This window comes from Peromyscus californicus, unplaced genomic scaffold (assembly GCF_007827085.1).
Source record: "Peromyscus californicus insignis strain IS unplaced genomic scaffold, ASM782708v3 Scaffold_3__1_contigs__length_106647218, whole genome shotgun sequence".
Lineage (NCBI taxonomy): Eukaryota > Metazoa > Chordata > Mammalia > Rodentia > Cricetidae > Peromyscus > Peromyscus californicus.
This window is the reverse complement of record NW_026294551.1, coordinates 6,906,327-6,928,160: the sequence shown is the minus strand read 5'-3', so window position 1 is coordinate 6,928,160 and position 21,834 is coordinate 6,906,327. Positions and strand designations below refer to the sequence as shown.

Below are 21,834 nucleotides of genomic sequence, written 5' to 3'. Positions count from 1 at the left end.
CACTAGGAAGGCAGAAGCAGTTGGATTTTTGTGAGTTCTAGGCAAGTATGGTCAGCATAAAGAGTTCTAGGCCAGCCAGAGCTATATAGTGATACCCTGTCTTAAACAACAACAACAACAACAACAAAAACTATTAAGTCCAAAGTATCAATACTGCAGAATTGAGAAAGGTTCACTTTATTCTTTTTGTTTTGTTTTTTTAAGACAGGATTTCTCTGTGTAGCCCAAGCTGTCTCGGATCTCGCTCTATAGATCAGGCTAGTCTTGAACTCAGAGATCCTCCTACCTCTGCCTCCTGAGTGCTAGGACTAAAGGTGTATGTTACAACTGCCTGACTTCATCTCATTCTTTTGTTACACACATACACACACACCCTGCAAAATTCAAGTAACTGGCTGGGCTGTGGTGGCTCATATCTTTAACTCCCAGAACTCAGGAGGCAGAGGCAGGTGGATCTCTGTGAGTTCCAGGCCAGCCTGTTCTACAGAGTTAGTTCCAGGACAGCCAGGACTGTTACACAGAGAAACCCTGTCACAATAAACAAACAAACAAAACAACAACAATCACAACAAAAGAATAACTATTTTTTTTTTTACTTTAAAAATACACTCTTGGTGTCAGTGATTATAAAAGCACTGTGAAACTTCTGGGAAAGGCAGCAAGATACATGTGGTAAATCAGTTGTACTTTGTGTAAATTTGTTTTAAAATAAATATAAATATTTTAAGATACAACTTTAAAAATATTTTAAGTTTAAAGTAAATTTAATATTTTTTAAAAAGTATTTCATTTGTTTGTATGCTGGTGTTTGGCTTGCATGTCTGTGTGTCATGTGTGTGTGTGTGTGTGTGTGTGTGTGTGTGTCTGTCTGTCTGTCTGTCTGGTGACCACAGAGGCCAGAAGAGGGCATCGTATCTCCTGGTACTGTTATTTCACATGGATGAGAATGCTTTGACTTGAACCAGGGTCCTCTAGAAGAGCATCAGGTGCTACACTACTGACCCAACATTCCAGCCCCCTAAATTTTGTTACGGATGGCTTATTTCAGTGGTAAGAATTTGGATGAAATTTTGATGGCAAAAGGATTTTTAAAGAAAAATAAAGATTTCCTTAACAACTTGTGGGGTTTTCTTTGTTTTTTTGAGACATGGTCTCATTTATCCCTGGTGTGAGCTCAAACCTTGCTATATAGCTAACGCTGGTCCTGAACTCTCAATTTTCCAGTGTCCACTTCCCAAGTGCTGTGATTCCCGGCTTGTGCCACCATTCCCTACTTCCAAGTTATATATGTCCACCAATTTAAGTAGGTCATTCAGAATAATCCCAAGGAAAAAAAGTTGCCAGTATGTAAAAGGTTGATGATGTCTCATTCTTTGGGGGTGGCGGTGGCCGCGACTAATTCCAAATAAGCGCGTTATGCTTGTCGGAGTTCGGAAAAGGGACAGTGAAAATTCTAATAACATACATAGATCAGGAGGGGAGGGTTCACAACCACCATGAAGAGATAAAGTGTGATTATTGAAGCCAAGAGGATGAGCCATTCCACACCCACGCATGCGCACACCCCCCCAGCCACCGCCTCTCCCGCCATCTCCGGGGGCCTTCTTCTCGCCAGGTGTGGGACTGTCCGCGGCGCCGCCTGATTCATTGGGAGCATTCCGTGAGGACAGGTGGCCCCTTGCACTGTTTTTCCTGAGTTGTTGTCTCGGGCAGGATGGTGTCACACGAATGGAAGGCTTCAGAGGGCTGGGTCGTGGCTGAGACGAAGGGCTCTGCTGCGTTGAGGTGTGCAGGCACTGCGGAAGCCACCCTGCCGGGGGTCCTCTTTGGCAGCTGGCTGTGAGCGGGAGGCCTGAGTGGAGAGCATCGGCAGCGCGGCGAGGTTCCGTTCGCAGGGTCACCCGCTATGGAGGAGCTCGATTGCGAGCCCGCAGTAACTGTAAGGGCGCCCGAGAGAGGCTTGTTTTGTCGCACAGTGAGGGCTACGTTTCTTTGGTCACTACAGGCTTGCCTCCCTGGCTGCGGGACGCATGCTTCTTCCTTGGACTCAGTTGCCACCGTCCGGGATGTCAGATTGCGTGGGAACCTGGTTAGGGCGGTGGTGGTCCCTAGGCTTCAGCTCCTGTGACTACTCATCGGGCCGCCGAGGCCCTACTGCATCCCGCTCATCCCTTGTCTTTCTGACCTTCCTGCTTCTCTAGTTTTCCCCTTCGGGCTTTAGAGTGCCTCGGCGTAAACCCCGCATTAGCTTCTACCTCTCTGCTATGCTGGCTTGATAAATGCGTCATTTATTCTCTCAGGAGAGTATAGACTACCAGTTTTTGCCGATTTGTATTCTATTCCTCTTGGACTTGGAACATATTTTTAATTATGTGTATGTATCTGAGTATGTGCAGAGGCATCGGATACCACCTGTGCTGGAGTTAGCCGCCTAAAGTAGGTCCTGGGAACCGAACTCCGGTCCTTTGCAAGAACATTAAACGCACTTACCTTCTGGGCCCTCTTTCCAGCACCTTTTTATCTAATGTGGATAATCTCTGATAAATTCATAGCTAGGTGTTTCGATGCCCCTCTAAGCCCAGGATTTTGGAGGTTGAGGCTGGGGGCTCACCAGTTAAGGCTAGCTTGGTAATTGCGTTGCAAGACCTTTCTCCAAAAGCAAGAACGTAACCCCCAGCACTTGGGAAGTGGATGCTGGAGTATCAGAAGTTCAAGGCCAGCTTGTTACCTGGGCCCTTATTTACAAAAAAAAAAAAAAAGTGAGAGCAAATGGGACTTGAATCTTCTGTCTCTTGTTTTTCTTGTGAATAAATTATCGTGTGTGTGTGTGTGTGTGTCCGTCCCCGTCCTGGATCTCGCTCTGTAGACCATGCTGGCCTCAAACTCACAGAGATCCGCCTGGCTCTGCCTCCCAAGTGCTGGGAATAAAGGCATGTGCCACCACTGCCCGGCCATAAATTGATTTTTAAAAAAATTTTATTTATTTTTATTTTTTATTGGTGTTTTGCCTGTATGTATGTCTGTGTGAGGGTGTTGGATCCTGGAATTACAGTTGTGAGCTGCCATGTGGGGGCTGGGAATTGAACCTGGGTCCTCTGGAAGAACAGTCAGTGCTCTTAGCTGATAAGCCATCTCTCCAGTCTCCCCCCCCCCCCCCCCAACACTTTTTTCCTTGTTTGGTTTTTCGAGACAGGGTTTTTCTGTGTAGCTCTGGCTGTCCCAGAGCTTGCTCTGTAGACCAAGCTGGCCTCAAACTGAGAGATCCACCTGCTGCTGCCTCCTGAGTGCTGGGATTAAAGGTGTGCTCACCACTGCCCAGCCTAACTTTGCATTTCTGTGATTACACATTGAATGAGAAGAAAACCCTTACTAGGAATAACAGTTCTGTGCCTTATGTTTTGCTAGTGGATTCCAGGCGTGAATTCCAAGAAGAAGCAAATGTGTTTTGACTGGGGTCCTGGGGAGATGCTCCTGTGTGAAACTTCCTTCAACAAAAAAGGTAGTTAGTTCTTGTTCACCTTGTCCTGGCACATTTGTTGATTATCTGGGGCAGAAACTGAAGTTATTTGGCAACATTTTTATTTTTGAAGCTTTCTTTGTTTTTTGTTATTTTGAGATGTGTAGTTCTAGTAGGCTTGAATTTGTGCAGTCTGCTATGTGGTCCAGGTTAGTTTTACATTGAATTTGTGCAGTCTGCTATGTGGTCCAGGTTAGTTTTACATTGAATTTGTGCAGTCTGTCATGTGGTCGAGGTTAGTTTTACATTGAATTTGTGCAATCTGCTATGTGGTCCAGGTTAATTTTAGTTGAGTTCTGCATCTTCCTCCCTCAGCTTCTAGAGTGCTGGGATTTGAGGTGTGAACTGCTACACTTGACATTAACATTTTTAAAATTTATTTTCTATGTATGGGTATTTGGCTACATGCATATCTATGCACCACTTGTGTGTTTGGTGCCTGCAGAGGCCAAAAGAGGGCATTGGATTCCAGGAACTAGAGTTATATTTTTATGTGAGTTGCCATGTGAGGTGTTGGGAGTTGAACCTAGGTCCTCTGGAAGAGCAACCTGTGTTTTTTTTTTTTTCCTCTTAAATGTAGACTCTTTTCTTTTTTTATTAATTGTATTTATTAAGTATACAGTATTCTGCCTGCATGTATGCCTGCAGGCCAGAAGAGGGTGCCAGATCTCATTACAGATGGTTATTAGCCACCATGTGGTTGCTGGGAATTGAACTCAGGACCTCTGGAAGAGCAGTCAGTGCTCTTAACCTCTGAGCCATCTCTCCAGCCCTTGTTTTTGTTTTTTTGAGACAAGGTTTCTCTGTGTAGTTTTGGTGCCTGTCCTGAATCTCTCTCTGTAGACCAGGCTGGCCTCGAACTCACAGAGATTCACCTGGCTAGAAACAAAACAAAACAAAACAAACCACCATAAAAACCAAGGATATAGGTATCATCCAGTGGCTCAATGATAAGGTTCTCTAGCATGTGCAACACTCTTAATTAGATCATCAATACCACCAAAAAAAGAGGAAACTGTGTTGTGTTGCCTGCTTGTAATCCTAGTACTTGGAAGGCTTAGGCAGTAGGATTGCCAAGACTGTGATACCATTCTAGGCTATGGAGTGAGACCCCAGCTCAACGTTTCCTAGCTTCTGAAAAAAAATTTTTTTCTTTTAAAACAGGCCTAGCTTGCATGGAATTCAGTCCTAATCTTACAAGTGCTTAGTATAAAAGGCACATGCCCTCATGCTCAGCCAGTTTTTGTAATTAAAGAAATAGAAATACTAGAATGGTTTCTCTTTTGGGGGAAATGATAGATCTTAAATTAAATTTTTTCCTGTTTTGTTTCAGACAAATCAGAGAAAGTGCCGAGCTGCCCCTTTATCTATATCATACAGAAAGATGTAGATGTTTACTCTCAAATTTTGAGAAAACTCTTTAATGAATCCCATGGAATCTTTGTTGGTCTGCAAAGAATTGAGGAGGAATTGACTGGAAAATCCAGGAAAGCTCAGTAAGTTGGGTACTGGTGGATGCTGGTCCGTGATGAAGTAAAATGCATTCTTATCCTTGTGAGTGACAGAGGGCCACAGAACTCCTGGCTCTCGTGTATTTTCTCAGGATGGGACTTCTTGATTATGTAAATACTGTTGGAAGACTTACTGGTTGGATAAGCCTTTCTGTTTGGATTCCTACTTCATTTGTATGTGTCCCTTGTATATGCCCACCCTCCAAAAAACAAATAAATAAAAGGAAGGCTAGTCCAAATAAGCCCTTGAATTAGATCTCATTTTTTTGAGATTTGAAAATGTGGTAAGCAGAATTGAAACATTAAGCGGAATTAAACATTGAAAATGTTTAAGAGCTAGTGGCCAGCCTGGTCTACATAGTAAGTTCCAGATTAGCCAGAGCTGCATAGCAAGACCTGCCTCTGCCTTCTGAGAGCTGGGATTAAAGGCGTGAGCCACCACCACACAGCCTTTTCTGTTTTTGTTTCTTTTTTTTTTTTTTTTTAAGATTTTATTTTTATTATGTATACAGTGTTCTATCTACATGTATCCTTGCAGGCTAGAAGAGGGCACCAGATCTCATTATAGATGGTTTTAAGCCACCATGTGGGTGCTGGGAATTGAACTCAGGACCTCTGGAAGAGCAGCCAGTGCTCTTAACCGCTGAGCCATCTCTCCAGCCCTTTAATGTCTTCTTGTGTTATTTCATTTCTTTGTAGATTGGTTCGAGTGAGTAAAAATTACCGATCGGTCATACGGGCCTGTATGGAAGAAATGCACCAGGTTGCAAGTAAGGATCTTGTGTATATCTGCAGTATGCATCTGGTACTGTTTTTTCCAGAGGCCTTTAAGGAGGCTACTTTATAGTTTGGAGTGGGGCCTTGGTTGGATGTGCTGTATGTATAAGCATTTCTAATGAAAATGGGTGGGTGTTAAAAGAAACAAAGACAGGAGCCATACTGAGCTTAGGAGGGCATAGTGGATTGAATATAGTCAACTTAAGATGTTTTGTATTCTGCTAGTTGCTGCTAAAGATCCAGCCAGTGGCCGGCAGTTCAGCAGCCAGGTAAGGGGGTGGCTTGTGTTCACTGTATTGGCAACATTGTGTCTTTCTGTGTCCTTAGTGTCTAGGGTGGCTTTGTAGTCACTGTTGCAGGGGGTTTTCTTTCCAGGTAGACCAGCAGCTCTTTGGGGTGGCAAGTATGGCTTTAAAAGTGCTGGTGTTTCCTTCAAGGATCTGCTTGATAAATGCTGCATTTTCATTTCCTGTGGAAAAGATGAGGTCTAAGCACATGGTGTTGGTGAATTGTCATTTGAGGTGGAGAGTTGAGCTTTTGGGACCATTGTTTGGAACTCAACATTTTTTTTTTTTTTTTTTTTTTCCGAGACAGGGTTTCTCTGTGTAGCTTTGCGCCTTTCCTGGAACTCACTTGGTAGCCCAGGCTGGCCTCGAACTCACAGAGATCCGCCTGGCTCTGCCTCCCGAGTGCTGGGATTAAAGGCATGCACCACCACCACCCGGCGGAACTCAACATTTTTGCTGAGCAGCAGATGGTTATAATTCAGTAGGGGGGCTGGAGAGATGGCTCAGAGGTTAAGAGCACCGACTGCTCTTCCAGAGGTCGTGAGTTCAATTTCCAGCAACCGCATGGTGGCTCACAACCATCTGTAATGAGATCTGGCGCCCTCTTCTGTATACATAATAAATAAATAAACATCTTTAAAAAAAAAATAATTCAGTAGGGACTAGAAAGTGACACACAGAACCCTCTTTCCTTAGTGGGATCCCAGTGTTTTTGTGACTGATGAATAGGGATAATACCCTGTCTCAGATTGGCACAGTGTGTTTTCCTGTGAACCAAGGTTCAAGGAGTGACAATGTCTGAACTGAAGCATGGTGATGGTGAGGGGCATGACTTCGTCTTCCTAAGGACAGGGTCCAGGTCTCCTTTATCTTATGTGGGAGGGTCTTATATCCCACTTTGCTCTTAAAATTTTTACAGTGCTGGGTCTCAGTCCCAGTACCCTAGGTGTGCTAAGCACGTACACTGTCACTGAGCTATGTCACTCAGTCTACATGTCCCCTTAATTTTTATTCATTTTTTTTTATTGTGTGTGTTTATTGGGTGTATGCACATACAAGTGCACCTCTGCATGCATGTGGAGGACAGAAGAGGATGTTGAATATCCTCTCTCACTTTCTGCTTATTCTGTTTCTCTTTGAACCTGGGGGTTGTGTTTTCTTGGCTAGGCTAGAAGCCAGCAAACTCCAGTGATCCTTCTTTCTCTGTCCCCCTTATAGTTGAGGTTACACATGTGCTCAGACTCCAGCTAATCTGTGTGCTATGATCCAAACTCTGCTCCTCACGCTTGCACAGCAAATTCTTTTAACTACGGAGCCATCTCTCCAGCCCTTCCGTTGTTTTTTTCAGACAGGATCCCACTCTATAGCTCAAGCTGGCCATGGACTTATATTGATCTTTCTGACTCCTGAATGCTGGCCCTGGACTTTGTTTTAATCTTTTTTTATTTTACGTGCGTGGGTATTTTGTCTGCATTGTGTCTGTGCACTGTGTGTGTGCCATCCCTATAGAGGTCAGAAGCAGATATCAGATCCTCTGGAGCTGGAGTTTCAGGTGGTTGTTAGCTACCATAGAGTGCTGGGAATCAAACCAAGGTCTTTTGCAAGAGCAGTCAGTGCCCTCCACTTCTAAGATCTTCAGCCCCTGGACTCAGCATTTAATAGCCTGTTCCCTAAGCTGCAGTCTGTGGCATATGGGCCTGTCTTTTCTCCTTTTCTTTTCTTTCTTTCTTTCTTTTTTTTTTTTTTTTGGTTTTTCGAGACAGGGTTTCTCTGTGTAGCTTTGCGCCTTTCCTGGAACTCACTTGGTAGCCCAGGCTGGCCTCGAACTCACAGAGATCCGCCTGGCTCTGCCTCCCGAGTGCTGGGATTAAAGGCGTGCGCCACCACCGCCCGGCTCTTTTTTTTTTTTAATAGGATCTCATATAGTTCAGGTTGGCTTGGAAGTCCTCATCCCCTCCCCTCACATTCCATGTGCTGGGATTACAGACTAGGTGGGTATGGAACCCGTGACACTTCTGCCTTGGTCTCCTGAGTGGCAGTTCATAGGTATTCACCACTGCCCTGGCTCTGACTTTGCAATTTTGTTCTGCTCATTCATTCATTTAATTTATTGACAAAGTTTCTCAAAATTATCTCTTCCTTTTACTCAGGTAAAACTCCTATAACCTCAATTCGTCAAGAGCATCAGTGTGTTATGCTAGTTTACCTTTCTATTTCATATAAAAATAAATTCACTAGTGTCAGAATTATGCAGGGCTTTTTTCTATTTTTTCTTTTCTTTTTTTGGTTTTTCGAGACAAGGATTCTCTGTGTAGTCTTGACTGTCTTAGAACTATAGCTCTGTATACCAGGCTGGCCTTGAACTCACAGAGATCCACTTGCCCCTCCTCCAGAGTGCTGGGATTAAAGGTGTGTGCCACCATCACCGAGCTGAATTGTGCAGGTTTTTCTCTCCCCATCTAAAATCCGGTCCTGGGCTCTCTGGTGGGAAATCTTGCTGGAGTTGTATCACTGACTGTTGGTTTGTGACTTAGGCTCTACCATGTTTCTTTGCATTCAGATTTCAGAAATGTTTCCTGTTAAAATTGTCTCCATTTCCTCTTTAGGTCTCCATTTTGTCAGCCATGGAGCTCATCTGGAACCTGTGTGAGATTCTTTTTATTGAAGTAGCCCCAGGTGAGCTCAGTTTGTTTCTTTCATGTAGCCCCAGTTAAGCCAGGCTAACTGTCATAATGTCACTGGGTCCCTGTCGTTCTTGTCCTTTCTGGTCTGTGCTGTGTGTCCTGACAGTGCATTGCTGCTCAGAGGCTGGTGCTGTGCTGCTCTGAGTGTAACCATCAGAGACAAGGACAGAGCAGCCCCAGAGACGGACATGTCGTCAGACCCCTTGTAGGAACTGAAAACATTAGGTAGATGACGCTCCAAAACTCCTCTGTGGGGCTCCAGAAGTGAATGGCTCAGCAAGTGAGAGCACTGGCCACTCTTCCATAGGACCTTCCAGTTCCCAGCATGGTGGCTCACAAACGTCTCTACCTCTAGTTCCAGGGGATCCAGAGCTCACTCAGGCCACTGCTAGCATCAGTCATGAAAGTGGTGCACAGATACAGACATGTGCAGGCAAAACATACACACACGTTTAAAAAAAGGTACTGAGAAACAAATAGCCAACTAGCATAAAAAAGGATGCCCAGTGTATGGACTGTCTGAGCTTTACGTGTAAGGGATTTTGGAAGGGATTAGGTGATGGGAGTCCAAGAATGCTGTGACTGGTGATCAAAGCTAGGGACACTCTCCCTATCTAATTGGAGTTATTCCTTTGATCTTGAATTATGTTGTGGCTCATCCAGTGCCCTGGCCTCTCTGTTCAGATGCTGTGCTTTGTTGGTTTTTTTGTTGTTGTTGTTGTTTTGGGACAAGGTTTCTCTGTGTAGTTTTGGTACCTGTCCTGGATCTTGCTCTGTAGACCAGGCTGGTCTCATACTCACAGAGAGCCTGGCTCTGCCTCCCAAGTGCTGGGACTAAAGTGCACTACCACCGCCTGGCCTTGTTTGTTTATCGTTAGCTTGCAATGTAATGACTTATGCTTGTTCTTTCCTATGACTGCATATACCCTTAACCTCTGTGCAGCCTAGCATTTCACTCACACTCCTGTTAAAGTGACTGGGAGGCTGAAGGCAGAGGATTGAGAGGTAGAGGCCATTAGGTTACATAGCTAGATCTTGCCTAAAAAGGACAAAACACAGCCCACTGTGGTGATGCAAGCAGTTTGTCCCAGCAGAGGCCAGCTTGCTCTACATAGACAGCAGCCAGGGCTACATAGTAAGCTTCTACCTTAATAAAATCAAAACATAGGCCAGGTGTGGTGGCATACTCATAAACTCCAACAGCAGGAGGGTCTCTGAATTTCAGGACAAGCAGGTGTACATAGTGCGACCCTGTTTCCAAAAAGAAGGGGGAAAAAAGAAAACACAAACGGGGCTGGAGGGCTGGCCCATAATTTAAGAGCACCGGCTGCTCCTGCAGAGGACCCAGGTGTGCCTCCCAACACCAGTGTGAGTCACAGCTCTGTGTAACTCCAGTTCCAGGGGTGGGCTGTTGCCCTCTTCTGGCTTTTTGGGTACTGCATGCATACAGGCAAAACATTCATAAAATAAAGGTAAATAAATATAAATAAATTTTAAAAAGGACAAAAAAAAAAAAACAACAAAACCCCCAAACACAACCAAAAACAACCCTCCCAACATCAAAAACTCAAAGCAGTAATACAAACTTACTGTTCAGATACCTCCCCGTCCATGTGATTTTGAGAAGTACATCTGTCACCATTGATACGTACCATCTAATAATACCAACAATGAGGTAGCCATTTCAAAGACGCTGCACACAGCCTTCCATACTTGTAAAGAACGCGGCCGTGGCAGGGTGTGGTAGCACACACTTGCAGTGCTGACACTCCCATATACTCCAGCACGTGGGAGGCAGAAGCAGAAGTTAGAGTTCTCGATGAGCTTGGGCTTTAGAACACAACCATGTTTCAACAACAACAAAAATCTGATGTTTGAGAGCAGTCTGAGGCAGGTATCATCCCTTCTGGGATCCAGTGAAAGATGGTCCTGCCTTGCAGAGACTGGACTGGCTTGTAAGCGCCTTGCTTTTTCCTTCCAAGTTGCAGGAGATAAATCCCTCTGCAGTTAGCTTTTCTGCTTTAACATCAGTGTCTGTACTTTGGGTAAAGTGGAACTTGCTGCAGATGAAGGTGGGGTCCTTGTGTGTGACATGAGTCTCTCTTCTCAGCTGGCCCCCTCCTCCTTCATCTTCTTGACTGGGTCCGACTGCACGTGTGTGAGGTGGACAGTTTGTCGGCAGATGTTCTGGGCAGTGAGAACCCAAGTAAACATGAGAGCTTCTGGAACTTGGTGAGTGTGATGTGGCCTGGCCCCTTCTTCCTTCTGCCTTGCATTCTGCGGCCTGCTGCTGTCATTTGGAGATAGGATGACCTAATGCTCCATGCTTGACTCAGCTCTTTGAGTTTATGATCGTAGAGGTGGTTTTACATCTTTCCTTCTCTGCTCCAGAGTAGTTTCAAAGTAATTTAGCATGGAGAGTAACGCTTGGTAAACTTGGGGTTGGACCGGAAGTTTGGTTTGTTTGTAGAGCTGAGGAAGAGAGAATAAAATAATAAAAGTGGTTGATGGGGACCAAGGTGGGGATGGAGTGCAGATGAGCACAGCGGCCACTTTGAGGTGGTAGGATACTCTAGGGTAGTAGTTCTCAACCTGTGGGGTATCAGATATGCTGCATATCAGATATCTACTTTATAGTTTACAACAGTAGCAAAATTACAGTTATGCAGTAGCAATGAAGTAATTTTATGACTGGGGTCACCACCACATGAGGAATTGTATGAAGGGTCAGCATTAGGAAGGTTGAGGCCCACTGATCAGGGGCTTGTGGTGGTTCCCTAGTAGAATGGCTGCCTAGCATCTGCAAGATCCCAGTCTCCAGCACCACAAAAAGAAAAAGATTATCTTTGGTTATTTTGTTGGTTGTTTTTTTTTTTTTTTTCCTCGAGATAGGGTTTCTTCGCTCTGGTTGCTCTGGTTGTCCTAGAACTCACTCTATAGACCAGCCTGGCCTTGACTCCTTGACTCACAGAGATCCACCTCGACCTCCTGAGTGGGCTGGTTTGGGTTTTGAGACAAGGTCTGACTATGTAGCTTTACTGGCCTGGAGCTTTTTTTTAGACTTTATGAGACAGGGTTGGGTGATGTGGATGCCTGTAATCCCAGCGATGTGGGGTGTGGAAAGCAGAGGATGGCCACCAGCCTGACTCTAAGTTCAGTGAGAGAGCCTGTCTTAAGGGACTAAGTCATAGAGTAGTAGAACCAATCACCTGATAAAGTCCTCTGGCCTCCTGGTGGGACACAGCTGTGTAGACACATATGCACACACAGAGATTCAAACATGTAAAGTTGGTTGCCAGCTGTCCTACAACTGACATTTTCCAGAGGGGTAATACCTTCGTCAGGGTTTCTATTCTTGAGATGAAGCACAATGACCAGAAACACCCTGGGGAGGTAAGGGCTTAGTTTACCTATCCCAGAGTCATAGTGCATTGAGAGAAGCCAAGGCAGGAACCTGGAGGAGGAGCTGAAGCAGAGGCCGGGGCAGAGGGCTGCTTACTGGCTTGCTCCTCATGGCTTGCTCAGCCTGCTTTCTTAGAACCCAGGACCACTAGCCCAGGGATGACACCACCCACCATGGGCTGGGCCCTCCTCCATCAATCACTAATTAAGAAAATGCTCTACACCTGCCCACAGCCTGACCCTATGGAGGCATTTTCTTAGTTGAGGTTCTCACCTCCGATGACGATACTACTACAAAATCAGCCAGCACAGGGCATGACTGGGAGTTACTGCTAGAAGGGAGGAGTTCTTGCTGACTTGGGTCAAGGGCAGCCTGGAGGAGTCAGCACTTTGCAGTCCTGAGCCTTCTGCTGGGGCTCATGTTCCACATCTCTTTGCAGGTGACTGTCTTGGTGCTTCAGGGCCGGTTGGATGAGGCACGACAAATGCTGTCCAAGGAAGCTGATGCCAACCCCGCTTCTGCAAGCATGTGCCGCATCCTTGGGGATCTGATGAGGACAATGCCCATTCTGAGTGTACATGGGAGCCGTCTTGCCTGCCCGGTCTTGGGAGATAGGGATCAGGGAACTTGTAAGTCTGGGAGCTTAGTGTCTCACAGCCAGTCTCTCCCACAGCCTGGCAACACTCAGACTCTGACGGAGCTGGAGCTGAAGTGGCAGCATTGGCGTGAGGAGTGTGAGCGGCACTTGCAAGACAGCACATTCGCAGCCAGTCCCCGCCTGGAGTCTCTCTGCAAGGTGTGGGGCGGGGTGGGGCGGGACACTTCCCTTGGGATGCTGGCATCCAGGCAGCAAGGAACTGGCTTCTCTTTGGAGAGGGCTGTCAAGTCACTGACTGCAAAGGAGGGAACCCATGGCCCAAGATGAGATCAGTAGAGTTGTAAGAAGTCTTCACTGAGGACAGAGCTCAGAGAACGTCTCTCCTCAGATCATGCTGGGAGACGAGGCCACCTTGTTGGAGCACAAGGAGCTTCTGAGCAACTGGTACCATTTCCTAGTGACTAGGCTGCTGTATTCTAACCCCACAGTGAAACCTATTGACCTGCACTTCTATGCCCAGGTGAGTGAGTGACAGTGTCCGGGGGACTCTTTGGTTCCCTAATTCTTGGTGTGGCTTCCATGGAACAGGAAGGCTCTTTACTTCAGTTCTTTGGGAAGAACTCCTCTCCAGACTGCCCACACGGCAGTCCTGCCCCAGCCCCCACCCCCACCCCCAGTCTCTGCTCCCATCTTGGAGATTGAGTGGGCTATCACCTTCCCACAGTCCAGCCTGGACATGTTTCTGGGAGGTGAGAGCAGTCCAGAGCCACTGGACAACATCTTGATGGCGGCCTTTGAGTTTGACATCCACCAGGTGATCAAGGAGTGCAGGTGAGGCCTCATTGAACTGTTTGTTTATGAGACAGGGTCTCTATGTAGCTCTTGTTATCCTGGAACTCCATGTAGACCAGGCTGACCTTGAACTCCCAGAGATCTGATTGCCTCTGCCTCCTTTAAAGGCATGCACACCATACCCTCTCGTTTTAACTCTTTTAAAGGGTACAATTCAGTGGCATTAAATATGCGTCAGTCGTCACCTTCATCACGTCTAGAATGTCTTGTTCCTCCTACTTTTTCACTTTCTTTCCTAGTTTTTTTTCTTTTCCTTCCTCCCTCCCTCCCTTCCTTCTTTCTTTCTTTTTTGGAGACAGGGTCTCTGTTTGTAGCCCTGGCTATCCTGGAACTCACTCTGTAGACCAGGTTGGCCTCGAACTCACAGAGATCTGCCTGCCTCTGCCTCCCAAGTGTTGGGATTAAAGGCATGTGCCACCACCACCTGGTGTTTTTGTTCTTTTTCCTGTGTAGTGGCTTATATATATATTTTTTCTTAAATATTTGTATGTATGTATACTCTGTGTGTGGTGGTTAATGTGCCTTGTGAAAGCCTCAGCTTTATTGCCTTGAGACATGGATTCTCACTGAGCCAGAAGCTTGATGTTTCTCCTAGGCTGACTGTTGGCTGGCAAGCTTTTAGGATCTACTTTTGCCCATTCCTCAATGCTCTGGCTTATTACCTGGTATAGAGGATTCAAACTGGGGTCCCTCATGCTAGCAGAGCAAGTGTTCTTATGCACCAAGCCATCTCAGCCTGTTTTGTGGTTTTGGGCTGCCTTGGAACTGACTAAGTAGGTCAGGTTGGCCTTGAACTTTCAAAAAAATCTAGAATTACAGGTAGGGACTGTCATACCTAACCTTTTTACATTTATTTCTGTAGACTTGCTGTCATGGAGTGCCTGAGCCTGGGTAATTTTTTTTTTCTTCCCGAGACAGAGTTTCTCTGTGTAGCTTTGCGCCTTTCCTGGATCTCGCTCTGTAGACCAGGCTGGCCTCGAACTCACAAAGATCCACCTGCCTCTGCCTCCCGAGTGCTGGGATTAAAGGCGTGCGCCACCACTGCCCGGCTGAGCCTGGGTAATTTATGTAGAATCGAAATGTATTTTCTCACAGTTGGAGAGGCTGGAAGTCTGGGTGAAGGCCCTGGCAGGTGCATTGCTACAGTGACGGCACGTGTTGTTTTTGTGAGAGTCTCTTACAGTAGCTTAGGCTGTTTTGGAGTTCACTGGGTAGCCAGTAGACCAGCAATGCTGCCTCAGCCTTCCAGGTGCTGGGAAAGGGGTCCAGCCACCACACTCAGCTCCTGATAGTGCTTCTGAGTGCTGCATCCTCCAGAGGGGAGGAATGGCCTGCCCCCATGTGGTGAAAGGTGGGAGGCAGGGCTCGTAGCCTGCTAAAAAAGTTCTTTGTAAACTGACTGCATTTCGTTTGTGAAGGAGAGTCCTTATCACCCTCTGAAGCCCTATCTCTTAGTGCCCTCATGGCCACTAAGGCTGCTTAGGTCTCCTGCCTGACCACATGCAAACAGATAATGGCTTCTTTTGATGAACTGGGGGTTTCACTGGAGCTTGAGCTCTGCTTTGTTTATACTTGTTTCCATTGTAGGAATATTCAAAATGGTATTGCAGGAAATGACATAGATAGGAAGTAGCTAGGCTTTGTAGCTCAAGTTTATAGTCAGCCTACTACCTGGAAGACTAAGGAATGGAGGAGCAGAGTTCAGAGAACAGCCTCTACTGCATGACAAGTTCAAGGATAGCATGGGCTGCATGAGACCCTATCTTAAAAAAAGAAAGGAAAAAGCCGGGCGGTGGTGGCGCACGCCTTTAATCCCAGCACTCGGGAGGCAGCCAGGCGGATCTCTGTGAGTTCGAGGCCAGCCTGGTCTCCAAAGTGAGTTCCAGGAAAGGCGCAAAGCTACACAGAGAAACCCTGTCTCGAAAAAACCAAAAAAAAAAAAAAAAAAAAAAAAAAGGAAAGAACATAAAATCTAGAAGGAGATTGAGAGATGGTTTAGCAGGGAAAAGGTGCTTGCCACCAAGCCTGAAAAGTTTGATTCCTGTAACCCACATTGCGGGAAGAGAAAACCAACTTCAGAAAATTGTCCTTTGACCTCCACATGTATGCTGTGGCTTTTGGTGCGTACTTGCATATAGAAACACAAATAAATAAATGTTAGATAAGAAAAAAATCTAGAAATAGTGAACTTATTATTAGGTACCTACTAAACATGCACTCACTTTAGAGGAGAGTGCTTCCCAACAGTTTAATTTCAGTGAGTTGGGCTGTTGGACTCTCATGGCTGGAATTCACAGCCCTCATCCTGAGTCTGTCCCTCATTGCAATGAGCCATAACCGAAGTAGGGAGATCTGACATAATCAAAGCTCAGCCTTCCTACCTGGTGGTGTGATCATCTACTTGGGAATGGATACAAGAGGATTCGGAGGTCAAGTCCAACCTTGGCTACATAGTGAATTTGATCCCTGAGTTACAGGAAACCCTGCCTCAGGAAACCAGAACTTTGCTAGGTGCAGGGGCTCGTGCTTTGATCCTAGCATTTGGGAAGCAGAGGCAGGGGGATCTCTGAATTCCTGGCCAGGGCAGGACTACACAGTCTCAAACAAAACAAACAAATGGGAAAACTTTCAAGGAGTCTCTATGTAGTATAAGTATCTGGCTGTTTGTGTTGTACTGAGAATTGATTTGCAGCCTGCTTGTAAGGGAGGAAGTTGGGAGTGGCCGCAGATAGCCTTGCTTAGAACTGAGTTCACTGGCCTGGATTTGTTACATTAAATCTGGGCAATGGAAAGGATTTCCCTCCTGCTACCATGTTGGATTTTTTGGGGAGAGGGGTTCATGTAGTTCAGACAGAAGTTGAACTTGATACATAATTAAGATTACCCTTGAATTCTTGATCCTCCTGTCTCTACTTACTAGGTAAGAGGATTACAGATGTGTGCCACCACATGTTTTTTGAGACAGGGTTTCTCTGTGTATAAGCCTGGCTGTCCTGGAACTCGCTCTGTACTGTAAATGGAGTAGAGTTGTCTGTCCTGCCTACCAATTCCCAAATAACCACTTAGAGGCTTAATATTATAAGTAAGTAAGTGATCAGCCAAGAGTTCAGGCTTATTACTAACTAGTTCGTACAGCTCAACCCATTTCTATTAATCCCTGTGTTGCTCCAAGGCTCGTGGCCTTCACCTCTATCTCATTTTGTATGTCTGACTCATCTCTGTCTGGGGACTCCTCTGACTCCACCCTTCTTTTTTTTTTTTTCGAGACAAGGTTTCTCTGTGTAACAGCCCTAGGCTGTCCTGGAACTTGCTTTGTAGACCAGGCTGACGCCTCAGACTCACAGAAATCAGCCTCCCTCTGCTTCCTCCCAAACCCTGGGATTAAAGGTGCGCACCACCCCCTCCACCACCACCACCCCCATCACCCAGCCCGACTCTACCCTTCTTTATCCCGTCATTCTCAGTTTGGCTCTCCCACTTGACTTTATCCTGTTCAGCTACTGGCCAGTAAGCTTCTTTATTAAACCAACCACAGTGACAAATCTTCACAGTGTACAAAAGGATTTTCCGCAGCATTGCAGACCAGGCTGGCCTCAAACTCAGAGAAGTCTGTTTGCCTGTGCTTCCCAAGCAGTGGGATTAAAGGGGTGCACCACCTCCACCACCAGGAGGCTTTTTGTTTTTTGTTTTTAATTTTGAGCATGTCGCACATACACACATATACATGCCCTGATGTTTCCAGTAGAGGTCCAAGGACAGCTTTTGAGAGTTGGTTCTCTTTATTATGTGCGTCCTAGGGATTAAGATTAGATCATCATGCTTGGCATCAGGACCTTTCCCTCAGCCATTTCTTTGCCCAATTGTTTTGTCTTTTTAAAGCATAGGATGTGTGGGTTTCCTGCTCATCTCAGTCATGTGATCTGGTCCCTTCCCTGACTTCCTTTTTGCTTGCTGTCTGGATTTGCAGCATTGCCTTGAGCAACTGGTGGTTCGTAGCTCACCTCACCGACCTTTTGGATCACTGCAGACTCCTCCAGTCACACAACCTCTAGTAAGTTGGCCAGATGCATTGACCCTCCTTATGTCACCAGGCCTTTGAGGGAGGGCCAGTAGGAGGCACAGGAGCAGGTTAGGTTGCTGGAGCCCTGAAGAGGGCAGGCTTGCAGTCCTGTGTTGTTTTTTTTTTTTCCAGTTTTGGTTCTAACATGAGAGAATTCCTTCTGCTGGAATATGCCTCAGGACTCTTTGCTCATCACAGGTAGGAAGGCCCCACAAATGGTAGTGACCTTGTGGATGCCAGTGGAGTCTCACTGCTCTCTCGACTGGTTTCAAGGGTTGGGAGGATGAGCGTTGGGTGGCAATGCCCAGAGCCATCGGGCAGCCCATCTAGCCTCTCAACCTCTGCCTTCCTTGGACCTTAGCCTGTGGCAGCTGGGGGTGGATTACTTTGACCACTGCCCAGAGCTGGGCCGCGTTTCCCTGGAGCTGCACATAGAGCGGATTCCCCTCAACACAGAGCAGAAAGCCCTGAAGGTGCTGAGGGTCTGTGAGCAGCGGCAGATGACTGAACAAGGTGAGTCCCAGTTCCTCCCAGCCCATCTTCTGGTTTGTCAGGGCATCCTTAGGCTGAGCACAGCTCCCAAATACTGTGACAGCTTACCTCTCACTGCCACACCGTAGAGATGGTGTATGGTACGTGCCCAGACACAGGGCCACATCAGGGAGGGACAGAAGAGTTGGAGTTGCCCTTTAAAACCTAGAAAAATCAGTCTTTTTCCTTTTAGAAAAGATCTACCTATCCTCACATTCCATGTGGCCTGTGGTCAGAGCTGAGAGTCATATGTAGCTGTAGGTGGGTGGTTGCTCCAGCAAAACCTGGAGCAGTGGGGAAGCTGGGCAGGAGCACAGCGGCAGGGACAGCTGTCCATGGCTTTGTCCTTGTACTCCTACTACTGCTGAATAAGAAGCACTTGTACACTTAAACCGTCACTTGGAAGCTCATGGTGTTCAAGACCTGAAGGAAGGAAGGTAGATTTTGTGGTCTCTGGACAGATAATGGTAGAACTATTATGGGGTGGGTACTGAGACCTTTTTTGCCACTCAAGCACAAACACTCAGAAAGCCTGTCTAGTGGATGGGTCATCTTTGGTACTGAGCAGAGTGAAGACAGCAAGAATAAACTATGAGCTGGGCAGTGATGGTGCACACCTTTAGTCCCAGCACTTGGTAGACAGAGGTAGGTGGATCTCTACAGACTGAGTTTCAGGACAGCCAGGGCTACACAGAGAAATCATCTTGGGGGGGGGGGGGGGAGAAGTTAACCTATTAAGTTTCTGGTTCTTCTCACTTAGCTGTACATTGAGCCCATAGTTCTTTAGATTGTAGAGGCTGTAGGTTGGCCGCGTCTGTCCCAGAGGGCTCTTCACGGGAGAGATTATGAGGTCTAAGACTTTGCCTTTTGTCTTCTCCCCTGAAAGTTCGAAGCATCTGTAAGATCTTGGCCATGAAGGCTGTCCGCAACAACCGCCTGGGCTCAGCCCTCTCGTGGAGCATCCGTGCCAAAGACGCTGCTTTTGCCACGCTCGTATCTGACAGGTGGGTGCAGTTTTCTGGTTGGCTGGGAGGTGGGAGTTTGAGGAGGGCCTAGTGCTGCTGCTCTAACCTCTGGCCTGGGTCCTGCAGATTCCTCAGGGATTACTGTGAGAGAGGCTGCTTTTCTGACTTGGATCTCATTGACAACCTGGGGCCAGCCATGATGCTCAGTGATCGGCTGACATTCTTGGGTGAGTCTGTATTCTTTTCCCTGAGTAGGAGGGAACCATCTTTCTAGATTTCTCCAATCTGCTTAGAAACCTACTTGGCAGAGTTTTGGTAACGTTTTATTTTCAAGTAATTCCAAACTTACGGAAATGTAGAAATGTCACAAGGAATGACACTTTTCATACTCATTTTTGTTTTTAAGACAGGGTTTCACTGTGTAGCCCTGGCTGTCCTGGAGATCGCTATGTGGACCACCCTACCCTCTAACATGGAAATGTGGGGGCTGGAGAGATGGTGGTTAAGAGCACTGTCTGCCCTTCCAGAGGACCGAAGTTTAATTCCTAGTACCCATGGCAACTTATAACTGTCTGTAACTCCAGTTCTAGAGGATCTGACACCTTCACACATACATACATACATATAGGCAAAACACCAATGCGCATAAAAAAAAAAATAAATCCTAAAACAAAAACAAAAACAAACCAAACATAGAAATCTGTTTGCTTCACTTCTTTAAGGCTGGGATTATGGGCCTAGAGAAAGTCTGGAATGGTTTCCATGTCCAGTCTCCCATCACACTTCCACCAGACATTTTCTCATCCCTTGTGTGAGCTGGCAGTTCACTGCAGGAAGAGATGAACTTCTCCCTCCATTTCATGTGTATCACCAGGACTCAGAGTTTTTTAATCTTTTTTTTTTTCCTTTTAAAATTGTTATGTGCATTGATGTTTTGCCTACATGTATGTCTGTGTGAGGGTGTCAGATCCTCTGGAACTGGAGTTAGTTATGAGCTGCCATGTAAGTGATGGGAATTGAACTCGGGACCTTTGGAACAGCAGCCAGTGCTCTTAACCACTGAGCCATCTCTCCAGCCCTTTTATCCTGTTTTTTAAACTTCTGTTTTGTATGTGGGTGTTCTGCCTGCATGTATGTAAAGCCAGAAGAGGGTATGGGGTCTCATGGGACTAGAGTCAGATGATTGTGATCTGTCCTATGGGTGCTGGACACTGAATCCAAGTACTCTGTAGGAACAGTTCATACAATTAACCACGGAACCATCTTTTCAGTCTTCTTCTGACTTCTTGTAGTCTATTACAGTGCTGACATTTCCCCAGAATTGGTGTTCCTAAATGCCTGTCTTTGAATCCTACATTTCATTTATCTGTGAACTTCGACTGCTCTACAAACATCCCAGTGTATGGAGTTCTAGTTTAAGGCCAGGGTGCCTTTTCTAAGTCTCAGGTAAGTGGAGAGGAATGTTCAGGTGAATTCGCGCCTCTCCCAACAGGGAAGTACCGAGAGTTCCACAGACTGTACGGGGAGAAGCGCTTTGGTGACGCTGCTTCTCTTCTGCTGTCCCTCATGACCTCTCAGATCGCACCCCGTTCTTTCTGGATGACTCTGCTGACAGATGCCCTACCTCTTTTGGAACAGAAACAGGTAAGGCTCCACTTCTAAGCAATGTATTCTGTCCTTTGGTGGTCCTCCTTAGCTTGGTTCATATATGCCTCCTCCCAAGTACTTCTGTGCATGCAAGTGTATTATTATAGGACTCATGAAAGAAAAGCCAAAGTGATGCTATCTGCCAGTGGTGCTGAGCCTGACTAGAGGGGTGGATGTGAGACTAGGAGCCACAGCAGCAGCCCAGGGCTCTGTATGCAAAGCATTCTCCTCAAGTCCTTAGAAGGAAGGTCTTCTGTGAATTTGGACCTAGCCCAAACAGGCTCTGCCTGGGGAGCAGCTAAGTGAATCGGCCTCTTTCCCCTAGGTGATTTTCTCAGCAGAGCAGACATATGAGCTGATGCGCTGCCTGGAAGACTTGGCCTCAGGGAGGCCAGGGTGTGGTGAGCCTGATGCCCAGCGACTCCAGGTCATTTTAACTTTGGGGAGGTGGTTCCATGCTCAAGTAGGAAAAGGTTTCTGTCTGGGGATTTCCCTCCACTCTCCTGTGGTCCTGAGCATTAGCCCCTTATGAACTCATGTGCTTTTAGTTATTAAGCTGTCTGTGACATCCCCATTTTTAAGAGCAAGTGGATGGTTCTAGTCTTCCTATCCTTTCTGCCATCCATGGCAAGAGCCACCCATAGCATCCTGGTCTTAGGCTGACCGTGACTGCTCTGTGTTCCCTGAAAGCATTAGAGAACAATGCCTGCTGTGCCTCACCTTGCCTTTCTGCTCTTCAGGATGACGACATAGAGACCACCAAGGTGGAAATGCTGAGACTGGCTCTTGCTCGGAATCTTGCTCGGGCGATTATAAGAGAAGGCTCACTGGAAGGTTCCTGAGATAAGCCGTGGACAGTAGTTGCAATATAGTAACTTTGTATGGTGATGTAAATAGATTTTAAAGGAATAAATTCTCTTTTGCAAATACAAGTCCAGTTATTAGTCTGACGAAGGAGTTTTTGTCTATCCTGAACTAGTGGCAAAAATGAACAAACTGTGT

At 46.4% G+C, this 21,834-nt stretch overlaps 1 protein-coding gene across 2 annotated transcripts; it reads left to right on the top strand.

Moving 5' to 3' along the window:
* The first annotated feature begins 1,806 nt into the window (after positions 1 to 1,806).
* On the top strand, positions 1,807 to 21,764 carry Nup85 (nucleoporin 85). Of its 2 annotated transcripts, XM_052758967.1 has the most exons (19): positions 1,807 to 1,939; positions 3,406 to 3,499; positions 4,851 to 5,013; positions 5,728 to 5,798; positions 6,031 to 6,074; positions 8,699 to 8,768; positions 10,887 to 11,008; positions 12,619 to 12,753; positions 12,853 to 12,975; positions 13,166 to 13,297; positions 13,502 to 13,608; positions 17,597 to 17,680; positions 17,822 to 17,887; positions 18,051 to 18,202; positions 19,107 to 19,224; positions 19,312 to 19,412; positions 20,678 to 20,829; positions 21,158 to 21,259; positions 21,573 to 21,764. In XM_052758967.1, the coding sequence occupies exons 1-19, from the start codon at positions 1,907 to 1,909 to the stop codon at positions 21,672 to 21,674; spliced, it is 1,971 nt and encodes a 656-aa protein (XP_052614927.1). In that variant the 5' UTR covers positions 1,807 to 1,906; the 3' UTR covers positions 21,675 to 21,764. The 2 variants fall into 2 exon arrangements, with proteins under 2 accessions (XP_052614927.1, XP_052614928.1); XM_052758968.1 differs by lacking the exons at positions 3,406 to 3,499; positions 4,851 to 5,013; positions 5,728 to 5,798; positions 6,031 to 6,074 and having other exon boundaries at positions 1,892 to 1,939.
* The last annotated feature ends 70 nt before the right edge of the window (positions 21,765 to 21,834 follow it).